This window comes from Uloborus diversus, chromosome 8 (assembly GCF_026930045.1).
Source record: "Uloborus diversus isolate 005 chromosome 8, Udiv.v.3.1, whole genome shotgun sequence".
NCBI lineage: Eukaryota > Metazoa > Arthropoda > Arachnida > Araneae > Uloboridae > Uloborus > Uloborus diversus.
The window spans coordinates 13,023,537-13,038,114 of NC_072738.1; the positions used below are offsets into that span (position 1 = coordinate 13,023,537).

The 14,578-nt window shown below is 36.1% G+C and overlaps 1 protein-coding gene across 1 annotated transcript in view; it reads right to left on the reverse strand.

Annotated features, from left to right (window-relative positions):
* LOC129228724 (sortilin-related receptor-like) overlaps window positions 1-14,573 on the reverse strand; it is a gene marked incomplete in the record, with an annotated part of 76,945 nt that extends 62,372 nt beyond the window's left edge. Inside the window, 3 exon segments of the mRNA XM_054863409.1 lie at window positions 1,517-1,678; window positions 2,529-2,765; window positions 14,311-14,573. Of these exon segments, the coding sequence (XP_054719384.1) occupies window positions 1,517-1,678; window positions 2,529-2,765; window positions 14,311-14,553 (642 nt within the window).
* Window positions 14,574-14,578: the final 5 nt, after the last annotated feature.

Genomic DNA, 14,578 nt, shown 5'->3' on the forward strand with positions numbered 1-14,578 from the left:
AGACGATATCTATCGACAGGCTGAAACCAGCTTTTTTGTCTACAGACTGTTTACCTGTGGTTAAGAATAGGGGCAAACAATCTGCGTCTAATTTAGTGACTACACGCTTTGGAAGGACAGTTCGGCAACCGTCTAGATACGGTATATTCGATGGAACTGTGGGGGGGGGGTGCAGCGACCAACCGCCGGACTCGGCAAGGAGAAGCCAAGTCCAACGAACTGCTACCATTCGGCCGCCAGTTGGCGATGGGGAAAATAAGGCAAACCCAAGTTTAAACGCAGGTGGAAAACGATTTCCAAGAGACCTTGCCGAGATGTGATAGTTATCAGCTGCGATGAAATTGTGAAGCTGTGGCTCGCGTTTTAGATTTTACAAGAATCAATTTTAACCTTTTTCCGGTGTTTAGCAATTTAGAAAGTTTAAATAAAATGTTGTATTTTTATACTGTTATTTTATATTGGGAGTGATACACATCCATCAAAATGAAGTCATTACCAACAGCACCAGCATATGGGAGGACATATGGATCAAGGATCTCATCCTGATATCTCAGACCAGTCAGAGTTCCTCAATGAAACACATGCAGGTCAGTGTGACCACCGAGCAAGATCCCTGCCCAAACCATAATTCACCATCTCTATAACTGTGCCTTTCAACAGTGTTGGATTAATGGTATCTAGTGCATTGTTCCCTCCAGATCAGTAGATGCCCTGAATCATTCTCCAATGTAAATCTGGACTCATCTACGAACAGCACAGAAGCCCATTGCTGCTGGGTTCAGGAAACATATTCTCTTGCCCAGCATATGCAGATCCTTTGTTGTGGTCCAGTGAGGGGAACACACAACTGGTCGTCTTGCATAGTGAAGATGATTTCGCACCGTAGTAGCAGAGATTCTTCTTTCTGATGCTACAAAATAGTCTGCAACGAGCTGCGGCACAGAGTGATTCTTCTTCTTCAGGCCGAAAGAACTAGTAAACGATCTTCTACAGGTGTTGTAGCTCATGGTCGGCGTGGAACAGGTCTTCTGGACACAGAATCTGCTGATTGGTATTGATTCCAAAGTCGCTGAACAATACTACGAGACATCTAGCAGCATCAGCCTGAGATAATCCGATTTCCAATCATCCAAAAGCCCGCCACCTCAACGAATCGGGCAAACGACGTCTCTGAGACATTTCCTAAACTCTATTGACTAATGTTACTGAAACTGCCAATAACAGTTGAAAATCAACACATCTTACACACAAAAGTACGAAAGCTTGATATTTGCATATTTTTTTCTGACTCATAAAGATATGTTCTTTTCTATAAAATATCGTTTTTTCATAAATGGTTTTAAACTTTGTAATTATCATTCATGCAAACCATGCATTTTATTCTTCCTGTCATTTTTTAAATGGTGAGCTTCAAAAAACATGAGGTACCTTAACTTTTTGAGGTCAGTGTATTTGCATATTTTTAAATGACTCTAGAAAACAGTTTTTAAAAAATAGCAATCGAAAAAAAACTTACCTTTTTCAAAGGATCGTTCTTGTCAATAGCAAGGATGATTTCAGAATTAGTAGGATGCATGGCAATAACATCTGGACAAAATTCCACAGAATGACTTTCAAATGTTTTGGCGTAGTCTCTAGTTGTGAAGATGTAATTATGTATAACATCAGTGAAAATATACTGCAAAAAAAAATTTTTCATAAATAAATAAGCCATGTGCTAAAATAAAACACACTTGAATAAAACAAATTAACTACAAATATTGATTGGCAAGGATGCCAAGACACCTAGGTTATCACTGTTAATGGCTAAAAATTCGAGGATAAAATATTCCATAATTGTGATTACAGTCCAAGCTAGTCTCTCTCCCCCCCCCCTTGCCCCTGAAATTTAATGTTATTCAGAATTGACAGCAAAATTTATTTGATGCCGACACAATCCTGAGGACTCGCTAATGATTTTGAAGCAATAACATCAGCTTTTTTTTTTTTTTTTTTTTTTTTTTTTTTTTTTTTTGTGCATGTGATTTATGACATTGGGTGTAAATGGAGTGATGAAATTTTGAATTTAAATCACCTCTGTCAAAAATTGCAATTTTTTAAGGCATAACTATAGCATTAATAGCATTTTTTTTATTGCAAATTACTTTTAAAAATTTGAACAAAACACAAAAATCACATAATATCCTAAATTAATGGTTTAATAATAACTTAAATAACTTGTGGCATTTTGAATGACAAAAGCCACTGTCAGTTTTGAAACAGAAAGGATAATTTCTTTAATAGTAAATGTTTTAGAATTTTGGTTACAAAGGAAAAAATATATGAATTTCACATAAATTTTAAAATATTTAACTTTGTTTTCAAAGAAAATTTAACAATTTTTTTTTTTTAAGTACAATGTTTATTAGTAAAAAAAATCAATATTCCTATTTCGTCCCAGAAAAAAAGTTTTTTCTTTACACTGCCTCCAAATTTCCGGAATACCTCTACCACTACCAAATGCAAATTGCGCAATAAGTGAAACTTACATGACTGTTAGAGACTGGACTGATGTAAAAGGTGGATATGACGGCCGGCTTGCCATCGGCCAACTTCATCCCATGGGCCTGCCTCTCAGTGAATGTCTTCCCGTAATCGTCGGAAACGAACACGGCGGAAGTAGATTTGTCATCCTGCCTCCGATCTCTGGCCAGACAGACCAGAACATCACTGCCCTGCCCAGCCCAGTGGACAGAAAGTTGCTGGTGACTGTCATTTAGGGGAAACTGAAACAAAATATTACATCAAAAAAGACTTCATTACATTTTGTTCACTCAGATTCATTCCAAATACTTCTATCTGTGTGTGTATTTCGTCATGTCTGACCTAGACTAATGGTTCTATTCCAGAAAAAACTGGTTTTAAACCGATTTAATAACTCTTCCCTTAAACCTCTGTTAACAGAATTTTTATGCTATGGTGAATGATTGGAGGAGGAGGTCAATTTGAATGTGAATGATTCCATACAAGTAGGTGCAAATCCACCAATTAAAGCCTGAAATCAATTTTGAGGACTTATATTTTGATAATTGTGGCCAAGATCCCACATTAATACCCGAATCTTGCTCTTTGACCTCTTCTCGAATGAACCCCTCCAAAGCCATAAGTTGGATCTGTCCTTACCTGCAGGTGCAGCAAGGTTTCAGTTACAAAAGCGATGCACGATTTGAGATAGGAAGCAAGCATGGCAATTAAACTTAACATTATTAAAAATTTTGGCAAACATGTTTAAACTACTATTAAATTTAACAGACCTTTGTTGTAATGGATATTATGTCCCTAGAATGAATTAATGGCATTTTAAAAATTAAGCTTGTTCTCTCAATGCTAAGTTCAATTCTAAATTTTGTATTTCAAAATAGAAAAAATATTAGCTGCTATTTCTATTCTTTCTTTAAAGATACCTTTGCTCAATATAGAATTTCGCTTTCCACTGGAGATAAAACACACAGAGGCAGTTAGAAAGATCTGTGAATGGATTCTTTAATCATCAAAATTTTAACATTTTGCAAAAGCTTTTTCCACTGATTTTCGCTTTTTTGCTGAAGAGCTTTTGAACTCAGCTTAAACAATGATGCCTGCTCCACACTCTCCCTGAAAAGCACGAGAGGTTTTTTTTGCCGAGAGATCTGTGACGTCATGGCGAGGGAAGCGTTGAACGAGAGAGCTGTTCACACTCTCGGGCGAGGTGTTTGCGCACGCAGAAGCCGGTGATGTCACGAGCATTCGCGCGCGTTTCAACTGTCAATCCGCTTGTTTGTTTACAAAATGGACCACGAAGTAGATGCAGATTTTGCGATGTGCCTGTATTCTTTTTACATACAACTACCTACACATGTACAACACCAAGAAGGCAAAAAAGAAGTCGAGGAAGAAGAGATGGTGGTTGACAAATATGCTTATCCGCTATTTTTATGAAACTGTTTTATGACAACAAATGTGAATTTAAAAATTAAGATTACAACCAAAAATGGCCACAATATTATACAATTTAGTTATAAAAATAAAATATAAAGATCTGTACTCATGATTTTCATAGCATTGAATTACACTGTGCGGCAAAAAAAAAAAAAAAACCCCTTCGAAATGCTTCTGACATTTTGTCGGCTGATTCTTATGTAAAATGACTCCCTGAATCCGAATATGACCTCCGTTTTCCTCCTATACGTCCCAATTTTATTAAAGTCCCCCCCCCCCAAGTTTTTTAAAAATTTCCTTAGTTTTAGAGCAAGTATTTTTTTTTTGGAAGTGAAAGGAGCTTTATATTAACTGCTAATAATAGTTTTGATGGGCAAGAGAAGTTCACAGTTCAAGATTATGGACACCGATCGCAAAAAGGGGGACTTGGGGTGTATACCCCCCCCCCCCCCCAATATTAGAAAAATAACGAAAAACGATCTTTTTATTCTGCTTTTTTAAAAAAGATGTTTGTAAAAAAAATTTCGGTGCAGAATGAGAGTTATAAGACTCTTCTATGAATGACTCCTATATCCAAAAAAATTTTCGCGATGTAAAAGAAATTAAAAAAAAAAGTGTCTTGTGCATGTGGCACGTTGCATACGATTGAATCGCAGGTTTTCTTTTGAAAAGACATTCTTCTGGCTGATTCTAAGGTAAAATGACCCCTTGTTTCCAAACACGACCACTTTCCCCCCATCTCGCCCCCCTTTTTAGTTCCCATACCCCTCCTCTAATTCAGAGCCTTTTTTTTTTTTTAATTTGGAACGGGAAAAGAGCATTATATTAACTATAAACATTAACCGTAAGAGATGTCCAAAGCTCAAAATCTTGTGCATATGTGGCAAAAAGGAAAACATGGGGGCACTCCTCCCCCCCCAAAACACACTGCGCAGCAGAAAGAAATTTTCAAATGATTCTGAGGCTATTCCGCCTGATTCTTCTGCTAATTGACCCCCTGAATCCAAATATGATCTCCGTTTTCCTCCTACACGTACATATTTTTGTAGAAAATCCCCCCTTTTTGAATTGGGGGGGGCAAGGGAACAAATCTGATATACCCCCCTCTTGGCGACTTTTTCCTGTTGGCGCCAAAAAAGCGTCGCCAAGAAAACTATGTATGAGGTCATATTGTTGGATGGGAAGGTATGATTGGAACTAACTCTTGCCCAAACAACGTAATACATTTAGCAGAGTGAAATTGGAGTTCGTGAATCAGTATAATTGAAGACGAATAGCTCATTAAACATCAATTAATTTATTAAAAGATAAAAAAACAAAGTATATGGCTTTGACAAAAAGTAAATAAGGATAAGTATATCATTATTGCAAATACCCCCGTTGACCTAAACTAATAAGTATTATCAATTGACCCGACTATCGTTCATGAGGAACGAAGTCTTCAATGGACAAACGTCATACTACTTCAATTAAACAAAAAAAAGGCTAACAGCCTAAGCTTGCTGAACAGACAGCAAGTTGGCTTGCCTGACATGAGCCAACGCGTCTAGGCTGTGCAAGAAGTGAGAGAGAGATCAACTGATAACAGCTTTGCTTATATTCAGAATCTCATTAGCATATCTTCACTTCAATGCTACCTGATCGTGATCTTCAGTGGCCAAGCCCGAAGCGTGTGTACGTGACGTCACATGTTCACGTTAAAGTAGTCACGTCATGGGCAACGCCCACTACACGTGCCGTTCTCTATTCCAAGACTAGTTACGTCACGGATTCTAGCGTTCGTTAAGGAACAATGATATGAAAACTGCAAAGATGTAAAATGTTATCTAACATACAAAATGATAATAAACCTTCACTTAGATTGACATACTATGTCTATCAAGGCCTCCCCATTATCATTTTGATAATCTAAAAAAATTTAAACTGTATAATTAAACAATCTTTAAAAATTTAGCCATATCCTTTTACAAAACATAATAACAATGTTAATAGAACAACAACAATTATTAGAACACTTATTTCAACATTAACAAAAGGAATTCCGGAGATCCGTAACATCCGAGAAACACAACATCAGAAAACAGTTCATGTTCGAGGATGGTTCATCTTGTTAAATCAATTTAAATTTCTTGTCAATTGAAAGTTCCTTGTACACATTTGTCTGAAAAACATGAAAAAAAAAAATACACAAGTAACTGTTCAAATCAGCATACGTAATACGTTGTAAAAAAAAACTCTAGGATTTCTAATATTGATCAATGATAAAATTGAATTTTTGAAAAAAAATTGATATACTATGTTTGAGTTCTATTTTAAACTTCTCATAAGGCATTCTGCATCGCTAAGAGAAACTCAAGTTTTTTTTTTTCCAATTTATCATAAACTTTTGGTCCTTTAAAAATTTGACCCTTAAAGTTGTGACCATTTAAAATTCCAGTTTTAATATTTTTATACTTGTTAGATAAAAAAAAATTAAATATTTCGAAAAAGTAATTTTAACAATTTTACAATTTTTCCCGTTCAAAAATTAATTAACCCTAATCACTTCATCAATTACCCCACTGGAAAACGATCTAGTGGCTTTTACTTGACTTTTAACGAAGATAACAATCAATCAAATTGTTCACCTTGTAAGAGATTTAACATGAAAAATATCATATGATGTAAGTGCAAATACGAATAGTCAAGAGTTACAAAAAACATTTTCAAAATTTGGGGAAAAAAAAATTTCTTAAAAACAATGTTATTTTTGTTCACAATAAATATTTTCAATAAATGTTTGCAATTCAAAACGGGTTTGAGATTTCGTGAAAATATCTGCCAAATTTTCCTTACTTCGAATATATTTAATGTCAAAAACATTTTTCCAAACTAGATCTCTAATAAAAAATAGTTTCACATCTATGTGTTTGCTTCTATGGTTTTCAATAGGTGAATTTACAAAATCAATTGATGCTTGATTGTCAACAAAAAGAATAGATTTAAATTTAGATCTTTTGATTACTTTATTTTCGATGCATTCATCTAATACCCTATCAAACCACATCAATTCCTTAGCGGATTCTGTCATTGCAACAAATTCAGCCTCCATAGTGGATAAGCTTACACTTTTCTGTTTAAATGTACGCCATTCAATCGGCGATTTGTCTAGAAAAACAATTTGTCCGCCTAAGGATGTGCGATCGTCTCGATTTGACGCGAAGTCAGAATCCGAGAAAGTAATCAATTGAATTTTGCTGCATTGTAACTTTAGTTTTAAATCTCTCGTTTTCCAAACATATCCGAGTAATTTGACAAGGCCATTCCAATGAATTATACCAGGATTTGATTGGAATTGACTAAAAATATTTACTGCATATGCGATGTCTGGACGAGTTCTGTTTGCTACAAATGCTAAGCAACCTACTAAATTTCTATACGGATATTTTGTCATTTCTTTTACTTCATCATCAGTTTTAGGACAATCAACATTTGAATAAATGACTCCTTTGCTAATGGGTAAAGATGCTACAGGAATGTTAAAATTTTCGAAACGTTCATAAATTTCCTGAATATATTCTAATTGACTTAAACACAAATCATTTTCTTCGTTTAAGAAATCTACCCCTAGCAATTTGCGTGTTTTTCCTAATACTTTTAGATCGAAGTATTCATTCAACATGTTGATTGCGCTATTTATATAACATTCATTTTTACCAAATAAAACAATGTCGTCGACATAAAGAAGTAAAATTACATATTCATTGAAATAAACACAATTACAACTTGAAAATTTAGAAAAACCAATTTTACACAAAACTTTTTCCATTTCATAATACCATAAACGGCCACTTTGATGTAAGCCGTATATAGCCCTTTTGAGTTTACAGTATAAATGTTCTTTACCTTTAATTTCAAAACCTGGAGGTTGTGTCATAAATATGGTTTCCTCTAAAGGTGCATACAAATACGCGCATTTAATATCACATTGAATATGCATCCATTTTTCACATACTACTAATAGTGCGAAAAAAAATCTAATTATGCCGAATTGGACCACCGGAGAGTAGGTCTCCCAAAAATTTAGGCCCCTGATCTGAGTATGACCTTGAGCACATAATCTACTTTTGAAACGTGCTACCTGGCCTTCCTCATTTTTCTTTACCGAATAAACCCATCTCGATCCTATTGGTACCGTATTTTCAGGCAATTCAGACAATTTCCACACCTCGCGATTTAACATCACGTCATATTCCTCTTTCATTGATGCCTTCCATTGATCCCATTCTTTTGATTTTAATGCCTGTTTGTAAGTACTCGGAACTTTAATATCCTCCGCTAGTCATGAAGAATTCAAATCTACCTTTGGTCTATTAGCGGAAATTTCACCTTCAAATAGGTCCTTACCTACGAAACTAAACATATTTGGATCATACGCGATATTATGTTTATTGCAATATTTGTGAACATCATGCATGGATCTTAATCTGGTATTTTTCCCTTTCTCAAAAAAATAAATATCATTCCTAGAACTATCCGTCCTGGGTCTAACTTTTCTAACCCAAGTTACACTTTTTAAAGGTTTACTTTTCCCGTCAACTTCGCTTTCTGATTCTGATTGTAATTCGCTTTGACTAGTTTCCCCCTCCTCACTGAAAACAGATTCTTCTGCCGTCTCGTCAAGGTCAGAACTTTCGACTTGAGTGAGAGGCCAATTTGGGGTGACTTTTTCTTTCTCTTTTACGTTCGCGAATTCATCTTTGTAGAAAGTGTTTTCTTTGAAGGACACGTCTATGGATTCTATAATTTTATTGAGTTCAGGAACAAAAATACGATATCCTTTTCGTTTAAAAGCATAACCGACCAACACTCCTTTTTGAGCTTTTGCATCGAGTTTATTTCTTAAATTCTTTTGTATAGCTACGAATACAACTGTGCCAAATGCTCTTAAATGACGAGCCAAAGGTTTTCTGCCTCCGTACAGTTCAAAAGGTGTCTTTTTCTGGTTTTTGTGGCAGACGCGATTCCACGTATAGACAAAATATAACATGGCTTCAGGCCAGAAATTTTGTGGTAATCCGCTTTCTTGAAGTATTACGCGAGTTGCGTTAGCTACCACCCTGTTAAAGACTTCTGCTACTCCATTTTGCATCGGAGTAAATGGTACAGTTAATTCGTGCTTTATGCCCTTTTCTTTACAAAAATCATCAAACTCATTGTTTACAAACTCAGACCCATTATCTGTTCTTACAAATTTTACATTTTTACCAATAAAGTTTTCTGCTCTTAAAATATGGTACTTCAAAATTTCAGGAACTAGGCTTTTATTACAAATTGGATAAAGTGAACATCTCCGAGAAAAATCATCGATTATGGATAAATAATATCTTTCTCCATTCCTTCCCTTGACACTATATGGTCCCCAAACGTCAGCGTGAAGGAGTTCAATCGGTCGTTTCGACCGAATATTATCTATAGACTTAAAACTAACGCGTTTGAACTTTCCGATTTTACAATTGTCACAATTTAGTTTTATACTTTTAAATTTGGGTAAACCATTAACGGATTTTAAATCACCGGTTTGTCTGATAGAATCTACGTTCACATGAGCAAATCGCTTATGCCAAGTTTCCAAATCTACTGAATTATTTTCAGGAATGGGATTCTTATCTACATGATTATTCTCAGAGATTTCACTATCCACAGTTTCAACAATATACATGCCATTTTCAAGTTTTGCTTTAAAAATTGGACCCTTTTGGCTAGATACCTCCACGAAACCTCCTCCCCCTACAAATTTTGCACCTCCCTGGTCAAATTTAGTACCAGATAAAATATTACGACGTAATTGGGGAGAGTACAATACATTTTGTAAAATTACAGTTTTTTCACCAAAATTAACTTTAACATCTCCTTTTCCGACAATTGGAAAGGTTTTCTCCTTTACTGCTACCGCCATACGAACATCCCGAACTTTCTCAAAATTCACGAACCAGTCCTTTCTAAAGGAAAAATGATGAGAGGCGGCTGTATCAAAGGTAAATAGGTTCCTAGATCGCCCTGTGCCTGAATGACTTAAATTAGCTTCAGAGACAAAATATAATTCGTACTCACGTCTGTCGTTGGAAAATGACCGTCTCCGTCCTTTGGAATTCCATCGGCGACCTCGACTTCGGTTTCTACTTCGGTTCCATCTGTTGGGTCTGTCACTCCTCTGCTGGGGTGAGACTTCTCGGGGATAACCTCGTTGAGTCGTTTGGTGGTTCCGTGGTGGATGACACTTTTTCCGGGTTGGGCATACACGCTTAATGTGGCCCTGTTCGCCACACGAGTGGCAGATAATCTTTGTCATATAAGCATATGTATTGGCTTCTTTCTCCATATTAAGGTTCTGGCGACCCTCTTCTACTATCAGATCAATGACAACCTTATCGAATCTAAACTCAGGTGCAGGACGTGTGAGAATGTTCTGGACAATATTGTCATATGATCTAGGTAAATTTTGGAGAAGGTGAAACGTCAGGTAATCCTCGGGAAACTCTGGATAAGCTAATTTTATGTTATCAAAAATTCGTTGAAGGCGAGCGGCGAATAAATTTAATTTTTCGCCCTTTTCAAGATGGCACTGATTTAATTGATTAAAATTTTGCATTTGAACGCATCGATTATTAGGGAAGAAATGATCCTTTAATTTCTTCCATGACTCTGCAGGATCTTCTATATTTTCAATGATTTTCTTTAAACTTTGGTTGATATTTAAAAAAATTATTGACAGCGCGGCTCTTCTTCGTATTTCGTAATCGCGAACATCTTTAGCGGTGATTTCGGCTTCCTTGCTGATAACGGGTACTTTTTCTGATCCATCTACAATGGACCACGCATTCCTGTCCATAAGAAGGAATTTGGCATTTATTGCCCATTCCGTGTAATTTTCATTCGTAAGTGGCTCTATGGTAACCCCAGAAGTAGCCATTATAATTCTTTACTTTTAAATTCGCATGCGCGATAAAAAGAGTCTTGGATGAAAAAAATCCTACAGTTCCATTAGGTAGAAAAAGAGTTCACTTCCAAAAAATTGCCGTTTTCAAATATCAACTAGTGTCGCTTTTCCACAAGCGTCCGAGATCTCTTTGAAATTTCGTAATTTGACTGAAGAACATCGGTAAAGGAAACGACTAACACCATTTTCTTACACATCGCTTGTTACGGCCTCCCCGAATAAAACTTTCTTGCACAGCGGTATTTGCTCGAAAAAAAAATAAAATTTTATTCTCAAAAAAATTTACAACTGATTCACTTTCAAAGAACTCTACAGGGGAAAGGCAATCTGGGCCCATAACCCCTTGTTGGATGGGAAGGTATGATTGGAACTAACTCTTGCCCAAACAACGTAATACATTTAGCAGAGTGAAATTGGAGTTCGTGAATCAGTATAATTGAAGACGAATAGCTCATTAAACATCAATTAATTTATTAAAAGATAAAAAAACAAAGTATATGGCTTTGACAAAAAGTAAATAAGGATAAGTATATCATTATTGCAAATACCCCGTTGACCTAAACTAATAAGTATTATCAATTGACCCGACTATCGTTCATGAGGAACGAAGTCTTCAATGGACAAACGTCATACTACTTCAATTAAACAAAAAAAAGGCTAACAGCCTAAGCTTGCTGAACAGACAGCAAGTTGGCTTGCCTGACATGAGCCAACGCGTCTAGGCTGTGCAAGAAGTGAGAGAGAGATCAACTGATAACAGCTTTGCTTATATTCAGAATCTCATTAGCATATCTTCACTTCAATGCTACCTGATCGTGATCTTCAGTGGCCAAGCCCGAAGCGTGTGTACGTGACGTCACATGTTCACGTTAAAGTAGTCACGTCATGGGCAACGCCCACTACACGTGCCGTTCTCTATTCCAAGACTAGTTACGTCACGGATTCTAGCGTTCGTTAAGGAACAATGATATGAAAACTGCAAATATGTAAAATGTTATCTAACATACAAAATGATAATAAACCTTCACTTAGATTGACATACTATGTCTATCACATATGTCATACATCGTTCTTAGCGATGCTTTTTTAGCGCCAACAGGAAAAATTCAAATTATGTCATTAATTATTTAATGAAATTAATGCATTAATTTTTTTAAGTTGTTTCTCCGGGATACGAGCCCTCGGTCTCATAGTACTTTCGTAATGAGACCCCTGCCTCGGTCTCATTACGAAAGTACTATGAGACCTCGGGCTCGCCAGGACCTCGGTCCGTTATCCCTCCGACTTTTAATATACATCACAGTCGGATATAAGTCACAGATCTCCTCCGTTCAGTATACAATAAAGTCACAGATTTTATGTGAAATTAACACCATTTTTGTGCTACAAAAATGCCAACCAGACCAAAATACAAACTACCAGAAACACACTAAAAACACAATAATTCAAAATATGTTCACTTACCTAACCTCTTTATTTTCAATTAGTTTAAATATAAAAAATCTATTTAGGACTCCGGTACGTCCAAACGTTGGACGACCTGACGAAAAAGAAAAAGAAGATTCATTCAAAAATTTCAATTGATACATTTGGACAACATCACAAACCGAACTCATAATTAAAATAGAAAATTCAACTAAATTAACATTAAAAAACAACAAGAAAAAGAATACTCTAAAATAAAGTTTGAATTGAAACTTTATTTTAGAGTATTCAACTTAAAATCTCCCTAAGAGCGAAACATATGAGCACCTACCTCCTAAAACACATACACGTGCAAAAACAGACTTAGAGAAACTACTTTCCAGCGTTCAAGTTGCAAAACCAGGGTTGCCAAGTTATCGCCTTATTGGCGATTTTCGTATCGAGCGAAAAATTAAAATCTCGCCAAGAGGGGGGCATATCAGAGGAGAGCCGGGGCAAGTTTTATTTGTTGCTACATATGCACAAAATTTTGAGCTTTGCACATCTCTAGTCATTCAGGGTAATGTTAACGGTTATTGTAATGCTCTTTTCCCACTCCACGTTTTAAAAAAATGGCTCTGATTTAAAGAAGGGGTGGGAGAAAATCTAAAAGGGGGGCGAGATGGGGGAAAGGTGGTCGTATTTGGAAACAAGGAGTCATTTTACATAAGAAGCAGCCAGAGGAAATGCAATTCCATGCATCAAACCTTTTGCTTATTTTTATGATCCGTGTGCTTTGCGTTCCAAATTATAGGCTCTGTTTGAAAAATTTCCAAAAATTTCAACTCCAAAGAGTTGTTCCAAACCTAATTATTAGACATGGCGAACTGCGATTTGCTTTCTGAAAACCAAAACAAAGCAAATTCCGCGCGGCGGACAGATGGCGCTGCAGTAGCCTCTCGCGCTCCTTTGACTCGGGAACAATTTACCGACATTTACTGGAGGCAACGCGAGACATTCGCGAGAGATACCAAGAGGCGCCGAGTTCCCCATCCACACTCTACCCCTTGTCTTGTCTTGTGCTCTCGTTGGAGAGTGTAGAGCCGGCGTGAGGTGCAGAAATAAACCTCTAAATAGATCACAAACCAACTTAGAAAGAGTGTACTTAGGGAACAGCTTTTTTAAACTGCAATGGATAAAGTGTGCTCTTTGAATAGTTCTAAGCAGAGGAGCTGACTTGCAAATATTGGGGGGGGAGGCATTTGGGGGTGTGAAATCCTCCCCAGGTAAGAGGGTTGGCCAACTTTGCAGACTGTGGCTTTTTATTAACTGTGATTGTAAACTGAGAAAGTTCAACTGTATTTTAATTGGAACAGCAAGTTGCAGAAATATAAGAATGAGTTGAGTTTGTTTTTGAAAAGTTGACAATTCACTTGTAGTCTACATATTTAAGGGCAGATTAATTACTCAATATGTCAATACATTAGCCACGGACAATTTTGTGCCTAATGCAAGTAACAATGTGTGCTTTGTTTGATGGGTAGTATGTAGACAAATAGCAAAACTAAAGAACATATTCAAAAATTAAAATGCAAGCAAAATACAAAACCAGTTTCTAAGTTTAAGTGTCAGAGGTTACACTGTTAAAAGCAACCAGGTAAATTAAGTCAACAAAATATCAGTTTTAACAAAAATATGGAAATTAAGAAAATTGGATGAAAGTATAGAACAATTTTTATAGCTAAAGTAACTTATGTCCTACTTGAACTTACGTTGTGGATTTTCAAAAATATATAAATGCAAAATGCTACTTTATTTAAAAATTAGACTGGAAAAAGAACAACAAGTAACATAAAGCACGATTGAGACCATGACTCATACCGACAGCTCTACTTTAAATGCCCTAGTTTTAAATTTAAAAACTTGTTCGCCTTAATAATCAACACTAAATCTTAAAGTACAATACTTACCACGGTAGAAAATTCAGTATTTAACAGTTTCGCGGGTTCAGCACTTCTTTTATAAACCTTTTTCGTAGGCTTTTCTTCGTCAGAAACTGTATCGTCTCTTTCAAAACTACGCAATATATCTAGTTTAGAAACTTCAGATGGAGATGAAAAGAGAGTTTTTGAAGAATATCCAAAGCGGTGACAATTGAATAAGGTGAAAAAACTAGAGCAGATTAAGACTGCTAAAAACACTATTGCACCCATATTGAGGGCATGGGAAGTTTAAATT